General features: G+C 40.0%; 2 protein-coding genes and 1 non-coding gene across 8 annotated transcripts in view; 2 read left to right on the top strand and 1 right to left on the bottom strand.

Moving 5' to 3' along the window:
- The window catches only part of NLRC4 (NLR family CARD domain containing 4), a 44,617-nt gene extending 41,270 nt beyond the window's left edge, over nucleotides 1-3,347 (top strand). The window contains 1 exon segment of the mRNA XM_030921056.1: nucleotides 988-3,347. Coding sequence (XP_030776916.1) covers nucleotides 988-1,280 — 293 coding nt within the window. The 3' untranslated portion in view covers nucleotides 1,281-3,347.
- SLC30A6 (solute carrier family 30 member 6) overlaps nucleotides 1,661-19,611 on the bottom strand; it is a 54,791-nt gene continuing 36,840 nt past the window's right edge. For 3 of the 6 annotated variants that reach the window (XM_030921060.1, XM_030921061.1, XM_030921059.1), the window contains 3 exons: nucleotides 19,100-19,147; nucleotides 16,144-16,212; nucleotides 1,674-5,538 (listed from right to left, as the gene is read on the bottom strand). In XM_030921060.1, coding sequence (XP_030776920.1) covers nucleotides 5,038-5,538; nucleotides 16,144-16,212; nucleotides 19,100-19,147 — 618 coding nt within the window. In that variant the 3' untranslated portion in view covers nucleotides 1,674-5,037. Of the gene's footprint in view, nucleotides 5,539-16,143; nucleotides 16,213-19,099; nucleotides 19,148-19,611 lie in introns of all 6 variants that reach the window. The other 3 variants (XM_010388057.2, XM_030921058.1, XM_030921057.1) reach the window with 2 other exon arrangements.
- On the top strand, nucleotides 11,186-11,292 carry LOC115894507. Its single transcript, XR_004054612.1, has one exon. It is a non-coding gene; the product is annotated as a U6 spliceosomal RNA (small nuclear RNA).

Below are 19,611 nucleotides of genomic sequence, written 5' to 3'. Positions count from 1 at the left end.
AAGGAGATGTGTGTGTGTGTATGCATTCTTTGTGTATCAGAAAGACAGAATATCCACCTACCCTCTGTAGGAAATACTTTAGGTGCCCTATTCTGTAAGGAATAGAGGAACTTCCTGAAGAGGCTTGGGAGGTTTACATATAAACAAAAACACCCAAATCTTTAGATACTGAAGGAGGCTCACTTATTCAAGTTTACAGTTAGGAACATACCCAAAGAAACAACAGTTAGGTAGTGTTTACTGCTTCAGAAGAGGAAACGACCTAATATTGCCAAAGATTGACTCCAGTTTTAAAAACAAGTACTGAATATTTAATTGCATCTCTCACACATGAATTTTTTTTTTTTTTTTTCTTTTTTTTGAGACAGAGTCTCGCTCTGCCGCCCAGGCTGGAGTGCAGTGGCCGGATCTCAGCTCACTGCAAGCTCCGCCTCCCGGGTTTTACGCCATTCTCCTGCCTCAGCCTCCAGAGTAGCTGGGACTACAGGCGCCCGCCACGTCGCCCGGCTAGTTTTCTGTATTTTTTAGTAGAGACGGGGTTTCACCGTGTTAGCCAGGATGGTCTCCATCTCCTGACCTCGTGATCTGCCCGCCTCGGCCTCCCAAAGTGCTGGGATTACAGGCTTGAGCCACCGCGCCCGGCCCTCACACATCAATTTTAAAGCAAACTTCCATTTCCTAGGAATAAGGAAAAGGGGAAAAAAATGTAATTCATTTATATATTGTTGCTACCTCACTATGAATCACTATTTATCAGATTCCCTTATACTCTAGGAAAAATGTAATTTGTAAATAGACCATATTCACAATCACTGCCCTAGCTATAGAGAATTATATTAATAATTTGTTTCTGAGGCAAAGCACTAGTTCAAACATGACCATTTCAAAGTGGAAAAAAAAGTATGTAAAATAAATGTAGAACCTATTTCTCTTTTTTTAAAATAAAATTTTTTTTCTTCCAACTAATATACTTATTTCTTTACCCAGGTGGATTTTTTGGGAAGAACCCTCTGAAAAACTTCCAGCAGTTAAATTTGGCAGGAAATTGTGTGAGCAGTGATGGATGGCTTGCCTTCATGGGTGTATTTGAGAATCTTAAGCAATTAGTGTTTTTTGACTTCAGTACTAAAGAATTTCTACCCGATGCAGCATTAGTCAGAAAACTTAGCCATGTGTTATCCAAGTTAACTTTTCTGCAAGAAGCTAGGCTTGTTGGGTGGCAATTTGATGATGATGATCTCAGTGTTATTAAAGGTGCTTTTAAACTAGTAACTGCTTAAATAAAGTGCACTCGAAGCCAGTAAGTGCTCTGGGACCTCATTACTTTAAGCCTGGTGGTTAAAAAATCTTGCAAAAGGATGCCAAAGAAGATAAGGAAGTGGAAAGAAGTTTAATTTGATGATTAAAAACATACAACAGTTTTGTGTCTTAGCTCTCCTACTAGGATTACTGGCTCCTTGAAGGAACTCTCGTTCATCTTTGTGTTACCTTTGGTCTGGGTCACACCAACTGGTGTACTGAATGCATATTAACTTACTATAATGCCTGGCATGTAACAGATTCTCAACAATATTCTCAATAAATATTTGTTGAATATGAGATGATTAAATTATTAATAAATAGCTACTGAATAAAGAAACAAATATTTAAAATCAGAGAGGAAACTCCATATATGTTCTTTAATCCAAACAGTTTAATTCAAACAATCTGGAATGTAAAAAGCACTTTCTGATATTAGAAGGAGATCAGACTCCCAAAAAAGATAAGCACTCTTCAGTCAAGCAAAACTTGGCAGTTTACAAACAGCTAAATCAGAGGCTTGAAATTCAGGTCCTCTCCAGTACCTGCTACATTATATGTAATTCCAAACATGACTTCAGAGATTAAAGAAGAAAGGGAAAATGTTTCCCATACTTTTGTACCCTATATAAACTAAGGGTACCCAGCCCTAATCTTTTTTCCAACACTTTCGCAAATAACCCTTCCTTGCAAAGAAAGAAGTCTAAGAAAACTCTCTAATCTAAATATATTTAAGTAGAGGCAAGCCTGAAAAAAACACAAAAACCTAAATGGTATTACGCTGCAGTTCACCTATTCTCATGGCACCTCAAATTAATGGCTTGGGTGTTGGTGTAGGTAACACTTGGCCTGTATGTTGAGGTAGTCACTAAATAAAATTCTGGGCACAACATCTGTTTAGCAATTGGGCATATATTCTACAGATTTAGCCATAACGTTTTGAAGCTGATAGTTTACAGATCAACTAATTAATTCCTCTCCCTAACTTTACAGATGAGAAAACTCAGATGATTTGCCCATGAGTTATAAAACTACTTCCTTACACAGTGGCAGCATCAGAACTGGAATTCAGAGCTCTTGCCTCCTAGGCAGTGTTTTTCCCATTATAAATATGGTGACTTCGTAAAGCAGGGTTAATTACACTCCACAGAGCTTACATCTTAATCACAAACAATGGGACAAATATTTAAATTGAACTTCTTTCTCTGTCTAGCTTCAAGTGATTCTGTGGCAAGATTTACTAGTAAGGCTGCTGCCTATATGCCTATGCTGGGCAAGTTCCTTACTTTCATATCCAGAAGTTAGTCAGAGCTTGGCAAATAAGGCTTCTCTATATAATAACGCATGGGCCGATGTCCCCTGTAACATCTTACATTCAGGAAGTAGGGCCAATTCTTTTATAACTCACAGGCAACTGTGAGTGTCCTTTCTCAAATAGTGAAGGTAGGTATTAAAGCACCTTTGGTGGGACAGATGCACAGGTGTTGCCTCTGAATTGGTGTTGAGGAAGTGGGCATAAAACCTCACACAGAACTGTGTTTGGTACCTGAACACTTTAAAATCCTATGGGGATGGGGAAGACATGCATGGGGTGGCAGCACATACCTCTTAACTCAAGACATGGCAGTTCAGATTTCATGCATGACCCTAATTCACATTTAGTTGAGATCAATGAAGGAAGAAGAATCATCCTGTAATAGTAGACCAACAACAGATACAGTAATAGTTGGAAAACATAAGACAAAGGCCAGGGAACAGGTTGCCTTATTACATTTTACAAAGTATCATTTTTCCCAGTAGTCAAGGTAGCATAGGCTGTATTTCTTCAGCAGGTCACATGCCTGAACAGGGTTGCAGATGTCAAAGACAATGATCAACTCCTCACTAAGAAAAAGGTATTTAGGACATGGTCACTTATTACCACAGATGACAATTCTGCTTGACAGAGATGGCTTCTTGGATGTTTTTAATCCACAGTGAAGAAAAAGGATTTCAAAGTGCTGCTCCTATTTGAAAGTGAATGAGTTGACTGAAGAAATTGTTGCAAATTCTAGAAAAACAAAAATCTTTTCTAGATAGCTGGCTGATGGCTGGGAAAGTTATAAATCTCCAGGAGCATTGGATTCCAGGAAAGTTGAGTCCATTCTCAAAATCCCTTTTTACGGAATGCATAATAAAATAAAACAATAAAAAACCCTTCTAGGTCATGTGTGACTGCTTCTTGTTATACTTTTTGGAAGTAATACTAGCCATATTAGAAAGTCCTTAAACTCTGCATTTGGAAAACAACTAAAAAATAACATAATCTATGTAATTCTCACACTTCATCACAGTTAACAGTTTCCCATTTTTGACAAAGTAAAACAAAAAGAAACTGCCCACTGCCGACCTAACAATGCTGTATTCTATAATCTAAGGTCCATTATGCTTTGGTAAAATTATATTTGCTCAAATTCTTTGTGCAACTTGAAAAGACATCAAATTCCATATTATGTATGGAACTCTATGTGTTTTGGTAATATATTTGATATATTTTGTTAATAAAATAAGAAATTAAAAAGCCAATGAATGAAAATGTATCAGAAAAGATAAATTCATTATGTCAGTATTTGATTAAATGTAACATAGAAAATTGGGATTCTTTCACTGCATATCACCAAAAGTTGGGGAGTCACTTAATCAAAATAAAACACCTAGAACCATGGACTATTTACAAATGTACTAAAATTTTTAAAGGAGAGAAACTTTAACAAAAATCTTGATAATTAAAAATTCAAATTGTGCTAGATAGAATGTATTCCAAAATTGCTGCTAAAAATTTTTGCTTTTAGTTTGTAAGACATAATTCAGGAGAACCTCAAAGAAAAATAGTAGCAATTAAGTTTGGAAAAGCTATAAAAGAGACTTTTACTTTTTGAACAGACATTTTTTCCTTTCCCAAAATGTGTGTTAGTCAAGAAGCATGTTTATAAATTTCACTGAAGAAAATATCGGCCAGGCACAGTGGCTCACACCTAATCCCAGCACTTTGGGAGGCTAAGGTGGGTGGATCATGAGGTTGGGAGTTTGAGACCAGCCTGGCCAACATGGTGAAATCCCCCATCTTTACTAAAAATACAAAAATTAGCTGGGCGTGGTGGCAGGTGCCTGTAATCCCAGCTACTCGGGAGGCTGAAGCAGGAGAATCACTTGAACCCTGGAGGCAGAGGTTGCAGTGAGCCGAGATCACACCACTGCATTCCAGCCTAGGTGACAGAATGAGACTCCATCTCAAAAAACAAAACAAAACAAAAACTAAGGAAACCTTAATAAAGTACAGCCTTAAGTTAATAATAATGTATTGGCCAGGCACAGTGGCAGAGCAAGACTCCGTCTCGGAAAAAAAAAAAGAAATATCATATCTTAGTAATGTGACAGATCCACTCCATCAAGTGGCTCTTATAAAGGTAAGGTCACATCACACTGCAGTCAACTACAAAACCAAAGATACCAAAATCCAAATTTAAAGAAACACATTTTCTAAAGGAAGCCTATTTAAAGCCTTTAACATTTACGAGGATTTCACTGTCACAAATACATTTTACAAAAATATAATTTCACAGGTTTCATGAAATGTGAACAAGCTTACTATTATCTAACATTTAGAGTAAATGATTAAACAGTCAATGCAAAGTTGGATTCCTAAATAAATTGGAAGCCAAGGAGTCAATATTCCTCATAAAAATAAGTTAGAGTCCATCATGGTCTTGGTTGTCCAATTCTATTATTAGTTCCATATCTACTTGGTATATTTGTAAAACCAGTCCTCAATCCTTGAGTTGCTCCAATTCCTGGAACTCCAAGTCCTTGATTAAGTATGTTGCTGTAAGGTGTATGTCCATGATTGAGACCAAAACCATAAGGCCTTGTTTGTGTGTTTAGAAGAATAACTGGGTTCACATTTTTCCCAGGAGTGTTAAATGAAAATTCTGGAGGTGGACTACTAGGTTTAGCTGGAGTTGATGTAACTGGGTTCAAATCATCAGCACCCTTTAAAAGAGGCATTGGGATTACGTGATGATCTGAAAAGTTTAGGACATTGGCTGCCACAGGCCCAGACAATAAGGCAGGCCTAATCCAGTCATCCTTGAAAATTTGAACAGTCAGAGTAGACACTAAAGTGTACAGCCTGTTGGTCACATGAGCAAGAACCATTTGTTCATTAGCATCTCGTCGAATTCTTACATGCACTGATCCAGCCTAAAAGGGGCAAAATCATAAGAAAGAGATTACTTAGAATTATACTAATGAAAATTTCATTAGATAAAACATTTTATTTATGATTTGGTAAGTTCCTGGCACTTTCTTTGAAAGAAAAAGCTTAATGTTAATATTTCTTAAAGACTACTTGCTGGTGATTATCATTGCAATGAGTTAAATAATTTGGGAATCTTTAAAATACAAAAAAAGAAAAATCCATGTAGGAATAAGATAGGTATGTTATAATACAAGGAAGAATATAAATGAAGCATACAAAAAATAAATTGTAAGAGCTGAAAAGGTAGGTATTAATTTCAATTGAAGAGGACTTCAAAAAAAGATGGCATTTAATCTAGGGTCGGTAATTAAATGGAATTTCAAAAAGTAGAGAGGCATTCCACACTGAGGGAAAAGCAATGAAAACGTATGGCATACTTGGTAAGAATAAGCAGTAATACGAATATATAAAGAAGTCCTGGCCGGGCACAGTGGCTCACATCTGTAATCCCAGCACTTTGGGAGACCGAGGCGGGTGGATTACCTGAGGTCAGGATTTCGAGACCAGCCTGGCCAACATGGTGAAGCCCCATCTCCACTAAAAATACAAAAAATTAGCCAGGCATAGTGGCAGGTGCCTGTAATCCCAGCTACTTGGGAGACCGAGGCAGGAGAATTGCTTGAACCCAGGAGGCTGAGGTTGCAGTGAGCCAGGATCGCACCACTCCACTCCAGCCTGAGTGACAGAGTGATATCCTATCTTGAAAAAGAAAAAAAAGAAGTCCAAGTATTTCAGGGGGCAGAAGGAGGAGGAGGGAGAGAGAAGAGATGGAGAGAAGGAAGACAGGAAGGAAAGAAGAGAGGGAGAAACACAGGAAGGGGCTGGGCACAGTGGCTCACACTTGTAATCCCAGCACTTTGGGAGGGTGAGGTGGGTGGATCACCCGAGGTCAGGAGTTCGAGACCAGCCTGACCAACATGGTGAAACCCCTGTCTCTACTAAAAATACAAAAATTAGCTGGCTATGGTGGCAGGAGCTTATAATCCCAGCTACTTGGTGGGCTGAGGCAGGAGAATTGCTTGAACCTGGGAGGTGGAGGTTGCAGTGAGCCGAGATTGCGCCATTGCACTCCCAGCCTGGGAAGAGAAGAAAGGAAGAAGGAAGGAAGAAAAATGATAGGTAGGTAATAAGGTTAAAAAGAGGCTACCAGAGGACTCTAAAATGATAAGGAATTTTGATTTAACATCAGCAACCTAACAGAAATAAATAATCAGAGTTTAGAAAAATTGTAGGTATAGATGACTGGTAATCAGGTAGGAAAAAAACTGCAACAATCTAGATTAGAAATGAGGAGAGCTGCCAAGCACGGTGGCTCATGTTTGTAATCCCAGCACTTTGGGAGGCCAAGGCAGACGGATCACCTGAGGTCAGGAGTTCAAGACCAGCCTGGCCAACATGGTGAGACCCCGATTCTACTAAAAATACAAAAATTAGCTGGACACAGTGGCATGCATCTGTAATCCCAGCTACTCAGGAGGCTGAGGCAGGAGAATCACTTGAACCCAGGAGGCAGACATTGCAGGGAGCACAGATCATGCCACTGCACTCCAGCCTGGGAGACAGAACAAGCCCCTGTCTCAAAAAAACAAAACACAAAACAAAACAAAACAAATGAGGAGAGCTGAGCCAGTACAAAAATAGTGGGATCAGAGAGGGACAGACAGATATATCATATTCCAGGGGCAGAAATGGAAGGACTTGATACCCAGCTGGAAGTAAAGGATGAGGGAGATTGACTCATCAAAGATGGTATCAAGGCTTCTAAGGGATAGAGAGCACCAGGCATTACAATAGGGGTAAGAAGTATATTCGTTAACTTGAAAAAGTGTTTATCATAAATTATGGGTTTTTTTGGTTTTTTTTTCTTTGTTGTCTTTGTAGAGATGAGGTCTCACCATGTTGCCCAAGCTAGTCTCGAACTCCTAGGTTCAAGCAATCCTCTTGCCTCAGCCTCCCAAAGTGCTGGGATTACAGGCGTGAGCCACCGTGCCCGGTCCATAAATTATGTGTTTAAAGTAGATAATACAATAGTAGGTACAGCAAATGATCCTATTTTGGTTATCACACACACACACACACACACACACACACACACACACACACACTCCCCCAGCCAGAGAAACATGGTGAAACCCCATCTCTACAAAAAATTAAAAAAATTAGCTGGGTGTGGTGGCACACATCTGTAGTGCCAGGAGCCTGAGGTGGGAGAATTGATTGAACCTGAGAGGTTGAGGCTTGCAGTGGCTGCACCACTGCACTCCAGCCTGGGTGACAAAGAGAGACCTTGTATCAAGAAAAAAAAAAAAAAAGAATTCAATCCCATTTACAATATCCACAAAAGAAATAAAATACCTAGAAATACATCTAACCAAGGAGGTGAAAGATCTCTACAAGGAGAACTATGAAACACTGTTCAAAGAAATCACAGATGACACAAACAAATGGAACAACATTCCATGCTCATGGATTGGAAGATCAGTATCATTAAAATGGCTATACTGCCCAAAGCAATCTAGGATTCAATGCTATTACTATCAAACTACCAATGTCATTTTTCATATAACTAGAAAAAACTACTTTAAAATACATATGGAACCAAAGAAGAGCCCAAATAGCCAAAGCAATTCTAAGCAGAAAGAACAAAGCCGGAAGCATTGCATTACCTGAATTCAAACTATAAGGCTACAGTAACCAAAACAGCATGGTACTGGTAAAAAGACAAACACATAGACCAATGGAACAGAATAGAGAACCCAGAAATAAAGCCACATACCTACAGCCATCTGATCTTTGACAAAGTCAACAAAAATAGGCAGTGGCAAAAGGACTACCTATTCAATAAATGGTACCAGGATAGCTGGCTAGCCATATGCAGAATGAAGCTGGACCTTAACTTTTTACCATATAAAAAGATTAACTCAAGATGGATTAAAGATTTCAATTTAAGACCTCGGCCAGTTGCTAGGGCTAATGTCTCTAATCCCAGCACTTTAGGAGGCAAAGGTAGGCAGATCACCCGGGGTCAGGAGTTCAAGAGCAACCTGACCAACATGGCGAAACCCTGTTTCTACAAAAATGAAAAAAAAAAAAATTAGCTGGGCACGGTGGCAAACACCTGCAGTTTCAGCTACCTGAGAGGTTGAAGCAGAAGAATCACTTGAACCCAGTAGGCAGAGGTTGCAGTGAGCTGACTGCACTCCACTCCACTGCACTCCAGCCTGGGTGACAGAGCTAGACTTCGTTTCAAAAAAATAGACCTCAAACTATAAGAAACCTGCAAGACAACCAAGAAACACCTACAGAATGGGAGAAAATATTCGCAAACTATGCATCAGACAAAGGTCTGATATCAGAATCTGTACAGAACTTAAAAATTGAACAAGCAAAAAACAAATAACCTCATTAAAAAATGGGAAAAAAACATGAACAGATACTTCTCAAAAGAAGTCATACAAGTGGCTAAGAAACATGAAAAAAATGCTCATCATCACTAATCAGCAGAGAAATGCAAATCAAAACCACAATGAGATACCATCCCACACTAGTCAGAATTGCTATTATTATTACTATTATTTTTTGTTCTTTTGAGACAGAGTCTTGCTCTCTTGCCCAGGCTGGAGTGCAGTGGTGCAATGTCAGCTCACAGCAACCTCCACCTCCTGGGTTCAAGCAATTCTCCTACCTCAGCCACCCAAGTAGCTGGGGTTATAGGCCCACAACACCATGCCTGGCTAATTTTTGTATTTTTAGTACAAGAGAGGATTTCGCTATGTTGGCCAGGCTGGTCTTGAACTCCTGACCTCAGGTGATCTGCCCGCCTCAGCCTCCCAAAGTGCTGGGATTACAGGCATGAGCCACCGCGCTGCGCCAGAATGGTTATTATTAAAAAAAAAAAAAAAAAAAAAAAAAAAAAAAAAAAAAACCAAAACCGATGCTGGTGAAGCTGCAGAGAAAAAGGAATGTTTATACACTGTTGGGGATGTAAATCAGTTTGGCCACTCTAAAAAGCAGTTTGAAGATTTCTCAAAGAACTTAAAACAGAACAACTATTTGACCCAGCAATCCCATAACTGGGTATATATCCAAAAGAAAATAAATCTTTCTACCAAAAAGACACATGTACTTGGATGTTCATCACAGCACTATTCACAATAGCAAAGGCATGGCATCAACCTAGATGCCCAGTAATGCCTAGGATTGATGGGCACCTTGGTTGGATTGCTTAAGGAAGAGTTCGAGACCAGCCTGGACCATATAGCAAGACCCTATCGTTATAAAAAATAAATTAGCCAGGCACACATATGCAGTCCCAGTTATGAGGAAGGCTGAGGCAGAAAGACTGTCTGAGCCTAGAGGGTTGAGGCTGCAGTGAGCCATGACTGTGCCCCTGCACTCCAGCCTGGGTGACAGAGCAAGACCCTGTCTCAATAAATAAAAAATAAAATAAGACATAAATAAAGAAAAATAAAAGTTAAAGAAACAGAAGGACAGAGACAAGTATCAAGGATAACAGTATTTATCTCTAGATGGCAGGATTATTAAGGATATTTACTCTCTTTTTTTATGACTTAGTTACAAGTTTTTATTTTCTTAACAATTGGGTACTATTTGCCTAATTAAAACTTAAATATATATATATATATATCATAGATGGCCAGGCATGGTAACTCATGCCTGTAATCCCAGCACTTTGGGAGGGTGAGGCAGATGGATCGCTTGAGCTCAGGAGTTTGAGACCCGATTGGACAACATGGCAAAACCCCATCTCTACAAAAAATACAAAAATTATCCGGGTGTGACAGTGTATGCCTATAGTCACAGCTACTTGGGAGGCTGAGGTGTGAGGATGGCTTGAGCCCATGAGGCAGAGGTTGCAGTGAGCCAAGATCATGCCACTACACTCCAGGCTGGGCAATGGAGCCAGACTCAGTCTCAAAAAAATAGAGTAAATAAAAGTAAATAAAATGTCCAGCAGATACCCCATTTTGGTTTCTAAATAAACACAGATTTTCAAAAAAGAAAAAAATTCTTACAAAACATAAACTGCAAATAAATTAGCCAAATTGTTTAATTACAATGCATCTGAATCTATGACTTGAAATACTAAATACAGAAAAATAGTAAGAGAGTTACTGTCAATCACGAGACAGAGAAAATATCTATATTCCTTGAATTTGACTTCTAGTTTATTACTTTTAGCTCAGACAAGCCATGTCTCGAAATCAAGTCATCTTTGATTTTTCCCTTTTCCTTTGCCACTACCATTCACAGTTGTCACTACATAAGTATTAAAGATGCCATATCCTCTTTCAGTCAGATATGGAAATCAAAGTAATTAAAATAAGGAAACTATTTTCAGAGTATGAACTTGAAAAGTCTCCTATAATCACAGTGCATGCATTAATCTATGGCTTTTGTGACATTAACTTTTAGTAGCTCATAAGTTTGTTTTATTAAATTCCTGGCTCTTAACCAGGGACTTCATAGGTGTGGTTTCTAGATGCCAAGTTCTGAGTTGATGACTATATTCTTTGTGTTTATAAGCCATCCAACGTCATTAATACAATTAAAAGAATGGGTAAGTAAGTGGTCACTTTGGCAGCACATATACTCAAATTGGAACAATACAGATAACATTAGCATGGCCTCTGTGCAAAGATGACATGCAAACTCATGAAGCATTCCATATTTTTAAAAATTAATCTAAAAAAATAAAATAAAGGAAAGAATGGTTGAAAATGAACTGTAAGACTCAAAGTGTGTAGTTCTAAAAGGCATTCTAGAAGGCAATTTGGGAATCTGCATCAAAAGCCATAAAAAAAGTGAATATTTTCTGATTTATAAAAACTTCTAAAAAGTAATCTTAAGAAATAATCATGGATATTTACAAATATTATCCCATAAAAATGTTTATCCCAGGCTGGGCACGGTGGCTCATGCCTGTAATCCCAGCACTTTGGGAGGCCGAGGCAGGCAGATCACGAGGTCAGGAGTTTGGGACCAGCCTGGCCATCACAGTGAAACCCTGTCTCTACTAAAAATACAAAAAATTAGCCAGACGTGGGGCATGGTGGTGGATATCTGTAATCCCAGCTGTCCCTTTGCAGATTCTACAAACCGAGAGATTCCAACCTGCTGAATCAATAAAAAGGTTTTAACTCTGTGAGATGAATCTACATATCACAAAGCAGTTTCACAGATAGCTTCTTTCTAGTTTTTATCTACTTGGGAGGCTGAGGCAGGAGAATTGCTTGAACTTGGGAGGCAGAGGTTGCGGTGAGCCAAGATCACGCCACTGGACTCCAGGCCAGGCAACAGTGTGAGACTACGTCTCAAAAAAAAAAAAAGTTTATCCCAGACCTGTTAATATAGGAAAAATAGAAGATAATCTAAATATTCACTAAGGGACTTATTAAATAAATTATTGGCACATTTAGATAATGTAAAACTAAGAAAACTAAAAATTACGTTGGATTCTTGCAAGGTGGTGGCAGTGGTGGCAGTTTTTGAATTGCCTCAAATATTTCCATTAAAACAAAGAAAGTAAAACAGCAAAACTGAAAATCTATCGACAATATCCACAAAAAACTAGGTAACCCAGTACCCCTATGAAAACCCAAATACAAGCTATGAGACCTTCAAGGTAACACAATCTGTGCAGCAGGAAGCAACAGCACATCTGACTGACCTAAAAACCCCAAAGCGGCTAAGAAGACTTAATGGAAATCTAGGACAGCCAATATGAGAAAAGCAGCTGAAACTGGGAGGAGTTTTGCATATTTCAACAGTGGGCAGATACACTGGGTCTGCAATAAGGGCTGCAATAGTCTGAGTCCTATGAGTCCTTGAAAGTAACCAGGCAAAGCTGCCCTCTAGAAAAAAAGCCCCATATCAAAAAGAAACAATGGCAAGAAAATCCAAACTGAGTAGTATAGTTGAGACAAAGGATAGAAGAGGTTCAGATAAAAATGGAAGGCAGGGCTAGGCACAGTGGCTCGTGCCTGTAATCCCAACATTTTGGGAGGCCAAGGCAGTAGGAGTGCTTAAGGGCAAGAGTTCAAGACCAGCCTAGGCAACACACCAAGACTCAGTTTCTACAAAAAAATTTAAAAAGATCATCTGGGCATGGTGGCGTGTACCTGTAATCCCAGCTACTGGGAAGGTTGAGTTAGGAGGATCACTTGAGCCCAGACATTTGAGACTGCAGTGAGCTATATCTGTACCACTCACTCCAGCCTGGGTGACAGGGCAGGACTCTGTCTCTTTAAAAAAAAAAAAAAAAAAAAAAAAGGCTGGGCAGAGTGGCTCACAGGACAAGCAGATCACCTGAGGTCAGAAGTTTGAGACCAGCCTGGCCAACATAGTGAAACCCTGTTTCTACCAAAAAATTCAAAAATTAGCTGGGCATGGTGGCATGCATCTGTAGTCCCAGCTACTGGGAAGGCGGAGGTTGCAGTGAGCCAAGATCAAGCCATTGCACTCATTCCAGCCTGGCAACAGAGTGAGACCCTGTCTCAAAAAAAACAAAAAAGGTAAAAATGGCAGAGAGGAACAGAGCCAGAATAAAAAACTTTCTTCTTTTACAAAATCATCAGAAGATGGAGCTCTAGACCCATGAATCTGTACACACTACCCTAAACCACTCCTAATTTTAAAGTTCAGGAAAACTAACTTCACATAAAAATGAGCAACAGAAAAGGAGAGGGTCAAATCCCACAAAAAGTTATATAAGAAAAAAAGAGACTGTAAAACAGATTATAAAAGATCACCAGACAGATAAAACTACATCAGATAAAAACTATAACCTACTTTTAAAAAACCAGCCAAAAGATACAAAACAAGAACATAAATCAGAATTAGAAAACCTTAGAAATGAGATGACAATTATAATACAAGAAAAAAGATCACTTTAGAAATGAAGACTTACCCAGAATAAATACAAACAAGGAAACATACAGGTATACTTTAAGAGACATAAAAGGTTAAAAAAAAAATCAAAAGGAAATTAAGAGAATATAAGAATTTGATAGAAAATAACAATAAGAAAGGCAAAGATCCAACATGTTCAACATGCACATAACAGAAGTTTCCACAAAAGAAAACCAAAGAAAGAGACTAGAGCAAATATTATGAACTATAATTAAATGTTTTAAAAAATTATTTTTGAAACAGCATTATTGAAAGGGTGTACTGTGGGCCGAGCGTGGTGGCTCACGCCTGTAATCCCAACACTTTGGGAGGCCAAGGCAGGCAGATCACTTGAGGTCAGGAGTCCGAGACTAGCTTGGCCAACATGGTAAAACCCCATCTCTACTAAAAAAAAACAAAAATTAGCTGGGCGTGGTGGTGTGCACCTGTAATACCAGCTACTTGGGAGGCTGAGGCAGGAGAATCACTTGAACCCAGGAGGCAGAGGCTGCAGTGAGCTGAGATTGCACCATGGCACTCCCACCTGGGCGACAGAGCGAGACTCCATCTCAAAAAAAAAAAAAAAAAAAAAGAAGAAAGGGTGCACTGCATACCTGAAATAACTGATGCGGAATGACCAATGCCAAGATGCAGTCTGCTAAAGGTACTGAACTTAAAAAAAAATCTTTTGGGCATCCAGGCAAAAAGATCAAGTCACATATAAAAGGAAAAAAATTAAACTATTATTAGGCATTGCCTCAGAAATGCTTCATGCCAGAAGTAAAAGGGATAATGTATTTTTAAGAAACTTGAAGCAAATGTGTACTGAAGAGTTTATATCCAGACAAACTAATTTTTAATTATAATGTTCACAAGCTGCTTTCAACATTCAAGAATTTAGAGAATATTGTTCCCAATGGCCCCTTCTAAAGAATTTACTAGAGAAGTATAGTGTGATGGGTCTCCCACCAGGTAATTCGAGGGTGTATGTCCGCTGCCTGAACTCTGAAGGCCAGGCAGTGAGCCAAAGCCATGGTGCCCAGTCAAGGAGCAAGCGACCCTGAGAACCAAAGCTTTGAGAGAGCATCTGAGACCCTACCGAGGAAAACAGTCTCATTACATACATACAGTAGGCAAAGAGCGAGAAAATTAGCTTAAAAGCAGCTTAGAAATGGGAGGTGGGTAGATCTCTAAAGCTGTCCTGCTACTTCCCAGGAGTGCCCCGTAGGTAAGTCCTAATAAACTCACCTACTGGCCATGCTGGACCTGTCCAAGTCATTCTTTGGTCTCTTGACACTTTGGTCACTTGGCACCTTCCCAGTAAGGAGGGAGAGGATGTTACAGTCTCAAGTTTTTCTTCTAATAAATTTTAGACATCCAAAATAATGAAAGAGGGAAAGAGCTGGGGAAGGTGAAGGTGAAGAAACCATTTTACCACTACAAAAGCATAGCCTGAAACTAAAGACTGCAAAGTGGGTAACATCACTGACCTGCTGGACCAGCTTTGATCTGCTTATCTATAAATTTGTGCTATATTAGAAAAATCAAACCCAATTTTTTTTAAATGATACTGTAGGAGAGTATTTAATGACATAGAAAACTGTTCATGATAAATTCATTAAATGAAAAGAGCTAATTATAAAACAGCATGATCACATTTCCTGTTTTTTTTGGAGACAGAGTCTCACTCTGTAACCCAGGCTGGAGTGCAATGGCGTGATCTTGGCTCCCTGCAACCTCTGCCTCCCGAGTACAAGCGATTCTCCTGCCTCAGCCTCCTGAGTAGCTGGAATTACAGGCGCGTGCCACACCACCATGCCCGGCTAGTTTTGTATTTTTAGTAGAGACAGGGTTTCACCATGTTGGCCAAGCTGGTCTCGAACTCCCGACCTCAGGTGATCTGCCCACCTTGGCCTCCCAAAGTGCTGGTATTATAGGCATGAGTCGCGCCCAGTCCATGATCTCATTTTCTAAGGAAAATAAATGTGTAAACACCAAAATATCAACAACAGTTTTCTTTAGATAAGATTACAGTGCTTTACATTTTCTGTATTTTCCTCATCATTCCTAACGTATGAGTAAAACCGTGTCATAAAAACATCTCCCTGGTATGGAGGTTCAAACTGAATTAGAAAATATGAAATTTTTGTCTTATTGTAGTTCTTCAAAATATTCAGCAAACTCTCCAAATTGAGAACTGCAGTTAAAAAAGAAAGCAATTGCACTTCTAATTTTTTAAAACATTTTCTTATTTGGGAATTACACTGACTACAAATTTTATCTTATCTGGACATTCTTGTATTATTACCATTAACACGTTTGAAGGAAAAAAATAAAAACATTCTTCTATTGTTGGGATTACACGTCTGTAATCCCAACACTTTGGGAGGTTAAGGCGGGAGGACTGCTTGAGGCAAGGAGTTTGAGACCAGCCTGGGCAACAGAGTGAGACCCTGTCTCTAAACAACAAAAAATCCCTCAATTAGGTAATTGAATTCATGTACATTTTAGACTCTGCTTAACATAACTAGGAATCCAAAGGCTCCAGAAAATTTTAAGGAAATACTTTTTTTCAGTTTTAAAAATGGAAGACCATATTTTAAATTATAACTAAAGTCATATGTAAAAGAACATACCAATGAGCCAAAACCTAGAGTCCAAAAATGTTCATTTCGGACTTCTAAAACTCCATCCAAGGTAGATACCTAACCAAAAACAGAAAGAGGTGATCAGAGTTGTCTGTACTTAACATATCCAACGCAGTTTAGTCACATTATGGACTCAGGCATAGCCAAATCCTGCACAAGGACACTCATTAGCTAAGAGAAGTCTTAGACCACTCAAGTCATCATTCCTGTTTGTTCCATACTGACCCAAGACCTTGCTTTCCTAGTTTCTTGTTTGCTCCAATTCTTTTAGAATCAGGTCTCCACTGCTCAGTTTTAAACCCCTACCCCCACCAATTTATGTAACAGTGTATGGTTCTTTTCATTTTATCAATATGGAATATATTTATTATATCTAGCACTTTGTGGTATCAGATTTTTTACTTAATTTTTTTGTTTTCTCAATCACTTCTTTCTCTGAATTCCCTTATAACAAAGCTCTGCACAACACAGGATGTTGTTTGGATGTGAGTCTAGAAGAAATTCCAAGGCCAGATATATTGTGTGTAGCCCATTGGTACAGTGGCACAGGACACATACCCAAGGCCAGGCTTCACTAGTTGAGAGTAGTAGCTAATTATACTGGTAAAAGTGGCCTCTGTGACACTGATAATCAAAGGTTTAAAATAGTTTCAACATCAAAATAGTTCATTATTTTATTTCTTCATTGGTTAGTAGGTGGAAATTTGTAACAACTTAAAAGAAAGTCTAGGCTGGGCATGGTGGCTCATGTCTGTAATTCCAGCACTTTGGGAGGTTGAGGTGGGCAGATCACTTAAGGCCAGGAGTTCGAGACCAGCCAGGCCAACATGGTGAAACCCTGTCTCTACTGAAAAAGTACAACAATAAGCTGGTGGGGAGCAGAGAACACAGCACTGCACTCCAGACTGGGCGACAGAGCAAGACTCTGTACCCCCTAAAAAAAAAAAAAAAAATCACAGCATTTGACTGGGCACAGTGGCTCATGCCTGTAATCGCAGCACTTTGGAAGGCCAAGATGGGAGGATGGCTTGAGGGCAGGAGTTCAAGACCAGCCTGGGCAACACAGTGAGACCCCATCTCTTTTTATATATATATTTTAAAAAACAACCAAAGGCTGGGCATGGTGGCTCACGCCTGTAATCCCAGCATTTTGGGAGGTCAAGAGGGGTGGATCACTTGAGGTCAGGAGCTGGAGATCAGCCTGGCCAACATGGTGAAACCTCATCTCTACTAAAAATACAGAAATTAGCCAGGCGTGGTGGTGAGAGCCTGTAACCCCAGCTACTCAGTAGGTTGAAGTAGGAGAATCGCTTGAACCCAGGAGGTGGAGGTTGCAGTGAACCAAGATCATGCCACTGCATTCCACCCTGGGTGATAGAGCAAGACTCAGTCTCAAATTAAAAAAAAAAAACAAAAAAAAAAAAACAGGCTGGGCACGGTGGCTCACGCCTGTATTCCCAGCACTTTGGGAGGCTGAGGTGGGTGGATCATGAGGTCAAGAGATCAAGACCATCCTGTCTAACATGGTTAAACCCCATCTCTATTAAAAATACAAAAGTTAGGCCGGGCGCGGTGGCTCAAGCCTGTAATCCCAGCACTTTGGGAGGCCGAGACGGGCGGATCACAAGGTCAGGAGATCGAGACCATCCTGGCTAACACGGTGAAACCCCGTCTCTACTAAAAAATACAAAAAACTAGCCGGGCGAGATGGCAGGCACCTGTAGTCCCAGCTACTGGGGAGGCTGAGGCAGGAGAATGGCCTAAACCCGGGAGGCGGAGCTTGCAGTGAGCTGAGATCCGGCCACTGCCCTCCAGCCCGGGCGACAGAGCGAGACTCCGTCTCAAAAAAAAAAAAAAAAAAAAAAATACAAAAGTTAGGCCAGGCGCTGTGGCTCATGCCTGTGACCCCAGCACTTTGGGAGGTCGAGGTGGGTGGATCACAAGGTCGGGAGTTCCAGACCAGCCTGGCCAACACGGTGAAACCCTGTCTCTACTAAAAATACAAAAATTAGCTGGGCATGGTGGTGGGCGCCTGTAATCTCAGCTGCTCAGGAGGCTGAGACAGGAGAATCACTTGAACCCGGGAGGCGGAGGTTGCAGTGAGCCAAGATTGTGCCACTGCACTCCAGCCTGGGCGACAGAGCGAGACTCCATCTCAAAAAAAAAAAAAAAAAAAAAAAAATACAAAAGTTACCTGGGCGGGCTAGGTGCGGTGGCCCACGCCTGTAATCCCAGCACTCTGGGAGGCCGATGTGGGCAGATCACGAGGTCAGGAGTTCAAGATCAGCCTGGCCAACATAGTGAAACCCTGTCTCTATTAAAAATACGAAAATTAGCTGGGTGTGGTGGCATGCACCTCTAGTCCCAGCAACTCGTGAGGCTGAGGGAGGAGAATCACTTGAACCTGGGAGATGGAGGTTGCAGTGAGCCAAGACAGCACCACTGCACTCCAGCCTGGGTGACAGAGCGAGACTCTGTTTCAAAAAAAAAAAAAAAAAAAAGTTAGCTGGGCATGGTGGCACGTGCCGATAGTCCCAGCTACTCTGGAGGCTGAGGAAGGAGAATCGCTTGAGCCCGGGAGGCGAAGCTTGCAGTGAGCTGAGATCGCGCCACTGCACTCCAGCCTGGTGACAGAGCAAGACTTCGTCTCAAAAAAAATAAATAAGTAACTAAATAAAATAAATAAAAATCACAGCATTTATAATAGGTTGGTCGTTAGGCCATTACCTTCCACATTTACTTCAAGTGAATTTGTTTTCCAAATTGAACAATTTTTCATATTTTTCTGTTTGCCACTATATTATGGCTCCTAGCATGTTACTGTGAAGAACATGAACTTCCCTAAAATAAAATTCTAGGTAGAGGTGAATAAAGTATTAAAAGTATCCACCTTTTCAATTCTCCGATATAAAATAAAATGATTTTATTTACTATTCCATCTTACCTCTCTGATGAGTTTATCCAACTGACCAATAACATGGGGTGGTGTTGTCTGGGGAAAAATATAATAAAATATGAATAACAGGGGCAGGAAAAAAGTTTGCCAACAATGGTCCTGAACCTGCTCCCCAAAAGGATTTTAAGCTAGCCTTTGCTTTGACAGGTGTCCTACCATTAGAGAAAAGAGGTTTCAACTGGCCCCACTAGTGAAACAATATCACCCACTGGCCCATACCTGTTTTTCTATCTTGAAGATAAGATAAAAAGATAAATAACACTTAACCAACCAACCAACAAAAAATCTTTGGGAAATGGTTAGAAAGGTAGTATTTTGTATAGGGCATAGCACTATGCAACTATTATCTTATTATTTTTATTGTTTCTGGAGATGGAGCTACTGCCTTAAGTTTTGGAAAAGGCATAAGGGTATGACAGAAGAAACCACAGTGCTTACATGCACATCTAGCCCTGGGAAACTGCCTTTCTACTCAGGGTGTTACTATCGTTTCAGTAAGT

This window comes from Rhinopithecus roxellana, chromosome 17 (genome assembly GCF_007565055.1).
Source record: "Rhinopithecus roxellana isolate Shanxi Qingling chromosome 17, ASM756505v1, whole genome shotgun sequence".
Lineage (NCBI taxonomy): Eukaryota > Metazoa > Chordata > Mammalia > Primates > Cercopithecidae > Rhinopithecus > Rhinopithecus roxellana.
Note: the sequence above shows the minus strand (reverse complement) of the source record. Positions and strands in the feature narration are given on the sequence as shown.